This window comes from Pygocentrus nattereri, chromosome 20 (genome assembly GCF_015220715.1).
Source record: "Pygocentrus nattereri isolate fPygNat1 chromosome 20, fPygNat1.pri, whole genome shotgun sequence".
NCBI classification, from domain to species: domain Eukaryota; kingdom Metazoa; phylum Chordata; class Actinopteri; order Characiformes; family Serrasalmidae; genus Pygocentrus; species Pygocentrus nattereri.
This window is the reverse complement of record NC_051230.1, coordinates 27,196,547-27,210,646: the sequence shown is the minus strand read 5'-3', so window position 1 is coordinate 27,210,646 and position 14,100 is coordinate 27,196,547. Positions and strand designations below refer to the sequence as shown.

Below are 14,100 nucleotides of genomic sequence, written 5' to 3'. Positions count from 1 at the left end.
AACAGAACCTTGTGAAAAGAGTGCCTTGCTGTGTATTTTTTCTTAATTTGAGTTTGTTTGGTTGAGTTTACCAAGTGAGATCTTCCTAAAAGAAAGAACAAAAACATGGACAGGTGACCCCTGTGGGAGATATAACTCTGAGACCAATTGTGGGAAGAAGGAAAATTAAAAAAGGCAACAAGCTGTATCTGCATTGGAAAAATGCCACAGCAAACCCAAGCACGGGAAAAGAACTCTTTCACACTGGAAAAGTACAGTTCCAAAGCAGGATGAAGCCGTGTAGTAGCTCGGGGTAAGATAGAGAATAACAGACGAACGCAGATCAGAGATCAGCGTAGTAAACAAACGATACGAGGATCGAAAGACAAAGAGTGACACAAAATCGTGATCCCAGTCCGAGCGAAGGTCAAATAGGCAAGTATCCAAAAAGGGCTAGGCACAAAACGAAAGTCAGCAGAACAACACTAAAGTCCAAACACGAGAAACAAACGACACAATCCAAAACGCTCAGTGGAGTTCGGCGGAACAATACTTCGCATCGTAGTAGTGCTAAGTCAGGGCTTAAATAGCCCAACCTTAGGATCTCATAATTAAATTCAGGTGGACGTCCTTAGTAATCAGGAGACTTGGATCTCTGCCAGGAGCGGAGTGTGGCGTATGAAGTCACGTGAGACTCCAAAGGCCTCTGGGAATTGGAGTCCCTGTCTTGCGAGGCTGAATCCGAGCGCGTGACATCGTGGCAAGAAACATACTGCCAAAGAATTGAGCAAAGAGAAGAAAGAGGGGAACTGCTTCAGCTCATTGTTTAACTACAAAATGGCACTGATTGTCAACCTGTTAGCTGAAACACAGAAATGAGTGTTAAAGGGAAAGTTCATCAAATAAACCTCTGAAAGAAAGCAAAGTTTGTGCTGCTTGGGGATGTCGGATGAATATTCAGTATTCAGGAGTGGATACAAGCGTCCTTGTTGCAGTTAGAACATAGGTCCTCAACTTAGGGCAGGAGTTGAGGAAATAACCCAGAGATCTTACCAGTAACCACCTGGGATACTACCAAAATTAACTAGTTACACCCTTGCAACCAATCATTATAACAAAATGATCAAACAATCAATGAAAATAAGCACTTTTGCGGTGAATAACCAAAAACAGCACTGCACAAACACAACAAACAACTGACTTCAACCATTTAATACACCATAAACCCAAAGAAGTTAAAAACAGCTGGGTTTTTCAATCCAAATTACAGTTCATTAGTTAGTTTTTTTTTTACCCCTTGTTTTTAATTTTACTTGAACTGGAGCACTGTGTTTAATTCTTTGGGGTTTTTAATGCTGGCTTTATGAATGGTTACCATTTTCATCACATCTCAGTACTAGAGCTCAGTTCTGTTTGCCGTTGAGATAAGGTAAAGCTACTGGATCTCCAGCCCAGTTCTTGAGTGTGCATCAGAACAGTCTTGTGACAGTATAAAAAAGAACATTTTATTCCATAGTTGGACTCGGTCAACACCATGATTTGTCAAGACTGATGGCCCTGACCGAGACAAATACAAATACAGCCAAGACAAGTCCAACACACATAAAAAACATCTTGAGTCCAGACTTGAGACCAGACCTGTGTACTACAGTCCTACTTTCTGGCAGCTGATTTGCCTGCTAGTTTCTGTAATTTGTCTTGATTCTATTCTGTTGATAGCATATTCATCACAGTGCAACATTGCATAAAACTGCAGTTAAATTGCATGTTAAACAGAAATCCTAACCAAAGAATTTAATTTCTGTACTTCCACAATACAAACAGTTGTTCTTTCAAAAGGTAACAGACAAAAAAAATCTTACAGGCTTCTCCAATAAAAGTCACAGTTAGGCTTTAAGCTAAAGTATTTACTACAGGATTCACTAAAAACAACATACAAAGAAAGAATATATTGCATTCATGCCTTACAAGCTCCAGAAGTCAGTGCTGATGCTCAACATAACACATGGAAATAAATAGTCTACAAACTCACTTCAATATTATGTTGTTACAGGTTTCTGCCAAGCTAGCATACTATTAGGTAATCAGGTAGTGCATGAGTGCCAGTGTTGTTTCTCCTGAATAGTAATTATTCTTTAAAGTCCCCTTGACTGCACAATCAATCAAAGAGATGCCTCACAGAAATGTATGGTAAGTGTCCTACCTCCATACTTTTGAATCTCTCCCTGAAGGAGTCACGTAGTCATGTGCCGAAACAAAGCTTCAGATGTCAGTGGTCACGTGATCAGTAAAGAACAAATCAAGCATCGGCACGGTGGCTCAAAGCAACCGGTGTCGTTTTTGTGATACACACCTTGAGGCTTCAGGTTCAATGGTGATATCACTAGTGTATGAACCTGCTTTGTTTTTCTTTGACCTTACCTCTTTGGCTATGTTCACATTACAAGCCACATTGCTCAAATCCAATTTTTCCCTCAAACCCAATCTCTCTGACACCATGGTTCACACTTTGTCTAGATTGCTGTTCACGGTCAGAGCAAGCTCCTGGGACAACACCACCAGCTTTTCTCTGATTTCACTCAGCCGATTGAACTCCAAGCGATGAGCAATTACCTTAGCAGCTGGTAGTAGTTGGAATGCTTTTTGTCATGGATTAAATTCTGACACGTTAACTTAACTAGCATGTAGAGATGATGAACTGACCTTACATCAACTAATAGCTATGTCAATCAGTATGGATCAACTTCTACAAAAAGATTCAACATGAAGAATAGTTCCACCACATAGTCTACCATACATAGTCTCCAGCTCCAGTTTTGGCTCCAGTTCCAGTTTGTACACATCTCCTCAACCTATGTAATGTGAATCCTTAATGCTATCAAAAGAGGAGGACTTTGATGTCTCCATGGGGGCTTGTGTCTCTATGGATCATGTGATCATGACTGTCAGGTATGCACACACAAGCATAAGGCACCAACCCAGGAAAGCATGTGGAAGCTACTTCACTTGTGCTAATGGGGTGAGTGTTGCAAGAAACCGCATCCCAAGTATATTGGTCCATTCCAGATTGTAAAACAGATTAATGATGTTACTTACCTGCTCAGTATCACATCTCACCCCTTTTCCGTTATCCCTCCTCAAGCTTGTAGTTCCTGTGGTTCCCGCTGTCTTTGCCTCACAACATCCGGACTCCATTAGCCTGAACCCCACTCCTGATCACATGACCACAAACATCCCTCACCTGACTACTGATCATTTGCACCTGTTCCTTGTTATGTTTACCTTTTAGTTTAGTATATAAGCCCAGGCTTTATCTCAGCTCATTGCAATGTATTGCCTTTGTTATCAGAGCCTTACCAAGCCTTCCGTTTTGTCTATTTGCCACTTTGTGCACAAACCCTGCTTTGTTTTAATTTGACCTTGTCTCTTTGCCATACCCTCTCAGTATTGTTGTGATTTCTGTTTTTGCTGGTTGCTGTGGTTACTGTTTTGCTGTATTGGTTTTGACCTTGGAATGGCTGACTTTGATTCTGGATACTTCCTTTGTTAATAAACCTTTTTTACGTAAGTGTGGTCTGAATTCTGTCTGAGCCTGACAACAATATTATAAAACAAAACACTGAGGCTGGGAGAAGGTGTTTTAAGTTACGGTTGTTGAAATATAAGAGATAAATATACAGATAGATAGATAGATCAAACTTTATTGATCCCACAGGGAAACTGCAGTGTTACAGTAGCAAGACAGTAGCAAAAATAGAAGTAGACATAAATTAGGCAGAAATAAATAATAAAATAAATAAATAAATAAAAAAAAGACATGTCACAGTAATGTGCTTTTTTTATTTGAGTTTTTTGGATAATTTAGTTCAAATAGAATGCTCCACATCAAATTGTCAATGCATACCATGATTTCTCTTCTATTTGTCCCTCTGGATGAACATTATGCAAATAAGTTGAGTGGCATCCAATTCAGTTGCTGGACACTGAAAAATCACCACTCTGTAAATGAAATATGTATTGATTCAGTACAAGCAGTCTGAATTTATTACTAGTTTTTAGAAGTTGTCAAAGTTTGTTGCAAGTATATAAAAAGCACTGATTTAGGAGTATGACTAGGGGGTATGAAAACAGCACTCACTCCCTTAAAATCCAAGGTTTATAATACAGTAAGGCTAATTATGCAGTAACTACAGGGACTTCAGTGCAAACTGGTTGAGCTATTCTTAGCTTATAGAATTGTGCAATAAAACTTTGGGCCTGCTGGCAGACCCTGGCCTGCTAAGGGGTTAAAAAAAGTTTTTCCCCCAAGATGTATTTGAAAAAAAACAGTCTGAATGCATTACTCTTTTATATGTTCGACTTTCCTGAATACATTTAGGGGAGCGTATTCAGTATTTAGCTATTACTACTGTGGTATGGCTGATGAGGAATGCTAGAAAGTGACCCATTGTCGCCACCCGGTGGGTCTGGGGTGTCACTGCGACTGGGGGGGTTTGACTTAATGAACTGGTTCACTTTACTTTTTATTTTTTTATACGTCTCAAAGTTACATAACGTGCTTACGCAAGTGTGAATAATTTATTAGTATTTTATCATGCATTGCATTGCATTGCATGGGAAAAATAAAAGGCTGTAATTAACGCCACATGTGGGCAGAGACGATAAAAGGTTCAGGGGTCATCAACAGCATTGACTTCTGTTTTTGTCAGACAACAGGGAGCCGTTATAAGGTCTTAATTGTTGGTCTTCCATGGAGCTTCTAGGCATATGGTTTTAGACACCAGAGAGCAACTGGCTTTGAATGGTTCATTATTCAGGTTGACCACAGTTCCCCATCATGGCTCTCAGGTGGTTGAGTACACCCTGCAACCCTTAGTGGAGCTGGGCCTGGTTGCCTGTACACCACCTTTTTTCTCCCACACACTGTTAGTCTGCCTTTTTTTTTTTTAAGTGTCACTGTTTTATTTGTGACGTGTCTGTGAGCTACTAGTGATGTGTGTTTATTTATAGTGTAACTGACCAGTATTTTTAGCACTAATATGTGCAACTTTAAGGGGGGAGCATTATAATTTTTATCAGCTCTGAAGCGGCTGAGTGACGCCCATTGGTGAGGGTTGGAGTGTACGTCTATCACCTCTGTTTGATTTAATGGTTAATTTTGGAGTGGAGGTTCTTCTTTTGATTTGAGTTTGGTTGACCTAATTGATGCTGTTTTTATTTATTCTTCTTGTATGTTATTTTGGGTTGGGTTATAGAAGTGTTTTAGGTGCTACACTCCGTTAGCCTCTTGCTTTTTGTCCATATTATCTGAATCACTTGTACCTCTTTGGTGGTTCTTTTATAACCCCCATAATTGCTGCTAGTATTTATTACTTCATGTCTTGCTGCTGGTATTGAATAAAGTGCATTCTCTGGTTAAACAGCCTTAAAACCCATTTATTTGAGTAAGCCTTGCAGGGATCCCCTACCCAGTACAAAATTGGGGTGGCGTAGTCGGAGTCTACTTTGGGGGCGTGGTGATAGCTTCTCTTCTTCCCCACCCCAAAGCGGTCACACTACTTTTTCAAAGAACTTTGCCCAAGCCTAATTACAACTGTGTGTCCAGTAAAAATCTGAATAAAACAACTCCATTCCTGAACCGACTGAATATTCTGGAGTTAGTTAGACAAATAAGAGTAAGAAGGAGTACATTAATACATCATTAGATAACAATAATCGACAAACAACAATGTCTGTGGCATCTTCAGTGTAAAACATATTGCCCAATGTTGTCCAAGTGTGTTTTTAACAAAAGGTTCTTCTAAAAAATTAAATTTGAGGATAACATTGTTTATCAGCCAGATTACTAGGACAGAAAAAAAGACAGACGACAAAGAAGACAGTCTTTCCAACTTGCACATAGTTTTTGAGTGAGTAAGGAGGCTGGACCATTCAGTGCACATCCTGTGAGACCCACACTGTAGCAGTCTGTTTCTAATTTCAGCCTCAAATTAAACAAGTTACAATTCAGCTCTTGAGACACTGCTATTTCATCACTTCTGATGCTGAAGGTAAGTATTTGTTTGGGTTTCTTGTTAGATGAAAAGCTAAAGAACTTACTTTGCAGTTTTTGGATTTAATGCCACAAGAACTGTGTCTGGCGTATGTGCAGATTGCATCATCGGTCCAGACATCTGTTATGGAGAACAAAGTTAGAGATTTTTCTGTTGCAAAAAGTTTGTGTTGCAAAAAAAAAAATAAAACTCAGTACAAAATGTGCTTATACTTTTACACAGGCCACATTGTATATATTTTTTTTTCTGCCCCCAATATGATAAATTCAGCAAAGAAACAGTAATTGTGCATTCAAATGCGCAGAAGTGTCCTCTGTAAAGGATGTGTCAAATTATTTTCACTTAGAAAATCCATCAAACATGTCATTTTTTGTCCAAATATAGAGCTGTGTGCTAAAGTTATTTTAAAATGTTGTACTTTCATTACAATGAATATTTAGATACATCTGGAAATAATGAGGAATACACATTAATATCAAGCCAAGCAGTGGTCTCCACAAATATTGACACTCTCAAACGTCTTGAAGTTATGGATGCTGAAGTTAACTAAAGTTGCAATTCCCAGCTATGATCCTGGGAGATTCTACAGCCACGCAAAGCATTAATTAAGTGATAACAATTGTGCAAAGAGAAGTTATATGCGAGAAAATCAATGGCTTGTATGCAACAATACATACTGTAAAATCAAATGCACTATTTTAAAACAGGCCATTTTTATTGCTTTGTGGCAGTTTCAAGAGCTCACAATTTGTAGTTGATGTGTTTAATTTGTAATGACATGCCAGATAAAAAGGTAGAATGTAATGATAAACATACAGTTCATAGTTTAACATATGTATGAATCATCCAAATAATAAGCTAATAACCAGTAAGACATCAGTAGAGTACCTTTTTAGTTCTTTTGTCAAAAACGCTCAGAATATAAGAATTCTTTGTTTATATTGTATTATAGTACAACCCCATTTCCAAAAAAGTTGGGACACTGTGCAAAATGTAAATAAAAGCAAAATGCAAGGATGTGCAAATCATTTAAATCCTATATATCATTGCATTTTGTTTTTATTAACTTTTTTGGAAATGGGGTTACACTATAGTACAATATAAATAAAGAATTCTTATATTCTGAGGATTTTGACAAAAGAGCAAAAAAGGTACTCTACTGATGTCTTATTGGTTTGGAAACAGGGTTGTATGTCATTATACTATGTTATATTATAGTATAAATATCGCTTAAGTGTAAAACTGTTCATACCCATTATTAGCTTCTTAATATCTCATAATATCTTGTTCACAAAAGGATAACACTTTATTGTAGGTCATTGTTTATAAGGTTACATGACACATAAGCCTTTATGACAGCTGACATAAACCTACATAAACATTTAAAAAAGCTTATTCCTATAGGCGTCATTTGACATTATTGTTGTATTTGCCAAATATGATGTCAAGCTGGTGCAGCACCAGTGACGGGTGATGGATTTTTTTTCTGAAATTGGGTTGTCATGGCATTTTATAGGTGTAATAACATTATAATTTCAGATTATGAGACATAACTGACATTGTAGCTTAGCTTGATGTGACATAAGCTTAAAGTGACAATGCTGGTGATGTGGCTTAAATCTTATGACAAAGTGAAATTCACCTCATCTAACGACCAGAGAAACACTCACTTTATCAGCATTACGTCATTGTGGTACATGTCATTTCACTCAAAAAGCCTCAACATCATCTGACACAGCCATTATGTCATCTTGGCAACAAAATGGGCAAACGCAACCTTGAAGTGTTTCAGATGAAGTATTTGTTTAGTGAGCAGAACCACACCTCGTTTGTTTTTGTTCATTTTACAGAATCAAGAGGCATCATGAATTCAAACCCAGAGTCAGACTATGACTATGATTACTTCACTCCCACCCCGAGTACGACTCCAGCAACTTGCACGGATGCATTGTGTGTTTTCTTAGCAATAGCCACTGCGGTCATCTTCTTCCTGGGTGTCGCCGGAAATGGTTTGGTGATCTGGATGGCAGGGTTTAAGATGAAGAAGTCAGTCAACACCACCTGGTACCTGAGTCTGGCCGTATCTGACTTCCTGTTCTGCTCCTTCCTGCCCATCAGTGTGGCTCATTTGGTCAAAAACGACTGGGTCTTTGGACTCTTCATGTGCAAATTCACTTCCTTCATCCTGTTCCTCAACATGTTCAGCAGCGTCTTCCTCCTCGTCATCATCAGTGTGGACCGCTGTGTGGTCGTTATGTTTCCTGTGTGGGCTCAGAACAAGCGCACCATAAGAAAGGCCGCTGCGGTGGTCATGCTAGCCTGGATCATCGCAGCAGCGTTTAGTTCACCATCAGCTGTTTTCCGAAACATTGATATACATTATGATATACACAAGGAGAGAAATGTCTGTTACAACAACTACACATCTGACCAGCAGCATGCTGCTGTGGTGTCCTGCCGCTTCGTTTTTGGATTTCTGATCCCGTACTTGATCATTATCTTCTGTTACATTGTCATCATACAAAAGCTGAAAGGCAACCAGACGGCAAAGTTCAAAAAGCCATTCAAGATCATGACGGCGCTGGTTGGTGCTTTCTTCATCTGCTGGCTGCCTTTTCACACTTTTGCTTTGATGGAACTAAACCACCACAAATACGAGAGTATTCTCCATACTGGAATGGTAATCGGTGCCACTTTTGCCAGTGCTAACAGCTGTCTGAACCCGTTTCTTTATGTGTTCATGGGGAAAGACATTAAGAAGAAATGTGCACTTGTGACAAAGATTGAAAATGCATTTGAAGAGGAGGATGACCCAACCATACATTAAGAAACACCTTTTACCACTTTTGAAGAAGGCGAAGTATGATCTACTACTAACTACTCTTGCTAACACTTCATATGAATCCTGTATTCATAAATTAGTTTCAGCATTTTAAGCATAACGCTGTAAAATCTCTGTACATTGCTAGAGTTACATAAGCAGCACCTTCTAAACCAATGTTTATACTTTTATTACATGTAATGCTTATAACTCATTATCTGTGTAGACCAATGTTGTAACCCACTATAACAGTTCTGTTATATGCATACATGAAAAATACCAATATCAGTATCATAAAACATCACTATCAGAACAGAACCTTGTGAAAAGAGTGCCTTGCTGTGTATTTTTTCTTAATTTGAGTTTGTTTGGTTGAGTTTACCAAGTGAGATCTTCCTAAAAGAAAGAACAAAAACATGGACAGGTGACCCCTGTGGGAGATATAACTCTGCGACCAATTGTGGGAAGAAGGAAAATTTAAAAAGGCAACAAGCTGTATCTGCATTGGAAAAATGCCACAGCAAACCCAAGCACGGGAAAAGAACTTTCACACTGGAAAAGTACAGTTCCAAAGCAGGATGAAGCCGTGTAGTAGCTCGGGGTAAGATAGAGAATAACAGACGAACGCAGATCAGAGATCAGCGTAGTAAACAAACGATACGAGGATCGAAAGACAAAGAGTGACACAAAATCGTGATCCCAGTCCGAGCGAAGGTCAAATAGGCAAGTATCCAAAAAGGGCTAGGCACAAAACGAAAGTCAGCAGAACAACACTAAAGTCCAAACACGAGAAACAAACGACACAATCCAAAACGCTCAGTGGAGTTCGGCGGAACAATACTTCGCATCGTAGTAGTGCTAAGTCAGGGCTTAAATAGCCCAACCTTAGGATCTCATAATTAAATTCAGGTGGACGTCCTTAGTAATCAGGAGACTTGGATCTCTGCCAGGAGCGGAGTGTGGCGTATGAAGTCACGTGAGACTCCAAAGGCCTCTGGGAATTGGAGTCCCTGTCTTGCGAGGCTGAATCCGAGCGCGTGACATCGTGGCAAGAAACATACTGCCAAAGAATTGAGCAAAGAGAAGAAAGAGGGGAACTGCTTCAGCTCATTGTTTAACTACAAAATGGCACTGATTGTCAACCTGTTAGCTGAAACACAGAAATGAGTGTTAAAGGGAAAGTTCATCAAATAAACCTCTGAAAGAAAGCAAAGTTTGTGCTGCTTGGGGATGTCGGATGAATATTCAGTATTCAGGAGTGGATACAAGCGTCCTTGTTGCAGTTAGAACATAGGTCCTCAACTTAGGGCAGGAGTTGAGGAAATAACCCAGAGATCTTACCAGTAACCACCTAGGATACTACCAAAATTAACTAGTTACACCCTTGCAACCAATCATTATAACAAAATGATCAAACAATCAATGAAAATAAGCACTTTTGCAGTGAATAACCAAAAACAGCACTGCACAAACACAACAAACAACTGACTTCAACCATTTAATACACCATAAACCCAAAGAAGTTAAAAACAGCTGGGTTTTTCAATCCAAATTACAGTTCATTAGTTAGTTTTTTTTTTACCCCTTGTTTTTAATTTTACTTGAACTGGAGCACTGTGTTTAATTCTTTGGGGTTTTTAATGCTGGCTTTATGAATGGTTACCTTTTTCATCACATCTCAGTACTAGAGCTCAGTTCTGTTTGCCGTTGAGATAAGGTAAAGCTACTGGATCTCCAGCCCAGTTCTTGAGTGTGCATCAGAACCGTCTTGTGACAGTATAAAAAAGAACATTTTATTCCATAGTTGGACTCGGTCAACACCACGATTTGTCAAGACTGATGGCCCTGACCGAGACAAATACAAATACAGCCGAGTCCAAGACAAGTCCAACACACATAAAAAACATCTTGAGTCCAGACTTGAGACCAGACCTGTGTACTACAGTCCTACTTTCTGGCAGCTGATTTGCCTGCTAGTTTCTGTAATTTGTCTTGATCCTATTCTGTTGATAGCATATTCATCACAGTGCAACATTGCATAAAACTGCAGTTAAATTGCATGTTAAACAGAAATCCTAACCAAAGAATTTAATTTCTGTACTTCCACAATACAAACAGTTGTTCTTTCAAAAGCAAACAGACAAAAAAAAAATCTTACAGGCTTCTCCAATAAAAGTCACAGTTAGGCTTTAAGCTAAAGTATTTACTACAGGATTCACTAAAAACAACATACAAAGGAAGAATATATTGCATTCGTGCCTTACAAGCTCCAGAAGTCAGTGCTGATGCTCAACATAACACATGGAAATAAATAGTCTACAAACTCACTTCAATATTATATTATGTTGTTACAGGTTTCTGCCAAGCTAGCATACTATTAGGTAATCAGGTAGTGCATGAGTGCCAGTGTTGTTTCTCCTGAATAGTAATTATTCTTTAAAGTCCCCTTGACTGCACAATCAATCAAAGAGATGCCTCACAGAAATGTATGGTAAGTGTCCTACCTCCATACTTTTGAATCTCTCCCTGAAGGAGTCACGTAGTCATGTGCCAAAACAAAGCTTCAGATGTCAGTGGTCATGTGATCATTAAAGAACAAATCAAGCATCGGCACGGTGGCTCAAAGCAACCGGTGTCGTTTTTGTGATACACACCCTGAGGCTTCAGGTTCAAGGGTGATATCACTAGTGTATGAACCTGCTTTGTTTTTCTTCGACCTTACCTCTTTGGCTATGTTCAGATTACAAGCCGCATTGCTCAAATCCAATTTTTCCCTCAAACCCAATCTCTGACACCATGGTTCACACTTTGTCTAGATTGCTGTTCACGCTCAGAGCAAGCTCCTGGGACAACACCACCAGCTTTTCTCTGATTTCACTCAGCCGATTGAACTCCAAGCGATGAGCAATTACCTTAGCAGCTGGTAGTAGTTGGAATGCTTTTTGTCATGGATTAAATTCTGACACGTTAACTGAACTAGCATGTAGAGATGATGAACTGACCGTACATCAACTAATAGCTGTCAATCAGTATGGATCAACTTCTACAAAAAGATTCAACATGAAAAATAGTTCCACCACATAGTCTACCATACATAGTCTCCAGCTCCACTTTGTACACATCTCCTCAACCTATGTAATGTGAATCCTTAATGCTATCAAAAGAGGAGGACTTTGATGTCTCCATGGGGGCTTGTGTCTCTATGGATCATGTGTTACATGACTGTCAGGTATGCACACACAAGCATAAGGCACCAACCCAGGAAAGCATGTGGAAGCTACTTCACTTGTGCTAATGGGGTGAGTGTTCCTGCTAAGGGTTTGGTTCAAAATCTTTTATGTTGCCTGTAACCATTTACTACCAGAATTCTTCTGTTTTACCAGCCTTGATCAACTGTAGAGCTAAAGAGAACTTTATCTATGCCCAGGTGGTATCCCAACTTGAGATCCCCGTTGAACTTCTTCCAACCCCATGTTGAGTGTCTGTGCTGGATGGGTTGGCCTGGAACCAAGTCACTTACCCTTGTCAACCTGCGAACTAGCTCCTTGCACATTAAGAAAACCACCTTTTTAGTTTTTAAATCATCTGAGTTGTCCATTGTGCTAGGTCTTTCCTGGGTAGATAAACATAATCCACAAATTTCCTGGTCCAAGAAAGAAATCACTTCTACAGAGAGTCCAGATATAGCATGTGATATTCAGATTCCAGATGTATACTCAGACATGTCAGAACGTTTTACCAAGGGTATAGGCTGAGATAGGCCAGAAGTCTTTTGTCTGTTTGGCTACAGGACCTACTCTTTACCAGTGTATTTTGGGTTACCCTTTGGTCCCCTGGACTGCCATAGCATCTGATGTGCCAATCATAGATGACTGGATTAGGCGGTGCGAGGAGGTCTGGGAGGAAACTCACTGCAGAATAGAAAATGCTTTATAGCAGGGTAAAGAACAAGCAGATCACCACTTTGGTGAGGCTCCCTCCTTCCAAGCTAGAGATAGGATGTGGTAATCAACTCGGATCTCAGTTTTAGGGAGGGTTGCAAGAAACCGCATCCCAAGTATATTGGTCCATTCCAGATTGTAAAACAGATTAATGATGTTACTTACCTGCTCAGTATCACATCTCACCCCTTTTCCGTTATCCCTCCTCAAGCTTGTAGTTCCTGTGGTTCCCACTGTCTCTGCCTCACAACATCCGGACTCCATTAGCCAGAACCCCACTCCTGGTCACATGACCACAAACATCCCTCACCTGACTACTGATCATTTGCACCTGTTCCTTGTTATGTTTACCTTTTAGTTTAGTATATAAGCCCAGGCTTTATCGCAGCTCATTGCAATGTATTGCCTTTGTTATCAGAGCCTTACCAAGCCTTCCATTTTGTCTATTTGCCACTTTGTGTACAAACCCTGCTTTGTTTTAATTTGACCTCGTCTCTTTGCCATACCCTCTCAGTATTGTTGTGATTTCTGTTTTTGCTGGTTGCTGTGGTTACTGTTTTGCTGTATTGGTTTTGACCTTGGAATGGCTGACTTTGATTCTGGATACTCCCTTTGTTAATAAACCTTTTTACGTAAGTGTGGTCTGGGAGTGTCTGAATTCTGTCTGAGCCTGACAACAATATTATAAAACAAAACAGTGAGGCTGGGAGAAGGTGTTTTAAGTTACGGTTGTTGAAATATAAGATAGATAGATAGATAGATAGATTGAACTTTATTGATCCCATAGAGAAACTGCAGTGTTACAGTAGCAAAAATAGAAGTAGACATAAATTAGGCAGAAATAAATAATAATAAAAAAAAAAAGATGTCACACTAATGTACTTTTTTATTTGGGTTTTTTGGATAATTTAGTTCAAATAGAATGCTCCAGATCAAATTGCCAATGCATACCATGATTTCTCTTCTATTTGTCCCTCTGGATGAACATTATGTAAATACGTTGAGTGGCATCCAATCAGCATTGAAGTAAAAAGTGCAGGGCTACTGCAGGTTTTTAAAATGTATGAATAAAGCATACAAACTCTACTCTAAAACAAGCACATATTGGTCTTTACATTCAAATTAGTTTAAAGTTCAGATCTTTTCATTTTTATATTTAGCAGTAGCAGGTAACCAACCCTGAAGCCTTGCCTTGTTGCCGTACCCTCAGCACCCCCACTTCCAATGTCCGGACACAAAGGCAGCATCTGAGACCACATACTCATACAGTACAAATCAGATCTAGTGCATAATGCTCTATTGTTGT

The 14,100-nt window shown here is 39.3% G+C and overlaps 1 protein-coding gene across 1 annotated transcript; it reads left to right on the top strand.

Moving 5' to 3' along the window:
* The first annotated feature begins 5,909 nt into the window (after positions 1-5,909).
* LOC119261762 (chemokine-like receptor 1) lies at positions 5,910-13,430 on the top strand. The gene is made up of 2 exons (XM_037531421.1): positions 5,910-6,029; positions 7,883-13,430. Exon 2 carries the CDS (start codon positions 7,897-7,899, stop codon positions 8,857-8,859), a length of 963 nt encoding a protein of 320 aa, XP_037387318.1. The 5' UTR covers positions 5,910-6,029; positions 7,883-7,896; the 3' UTR covers positions 8,860-13,430.
* Positions 13,431-14,100: the final 670 nt, after the last annotated feature.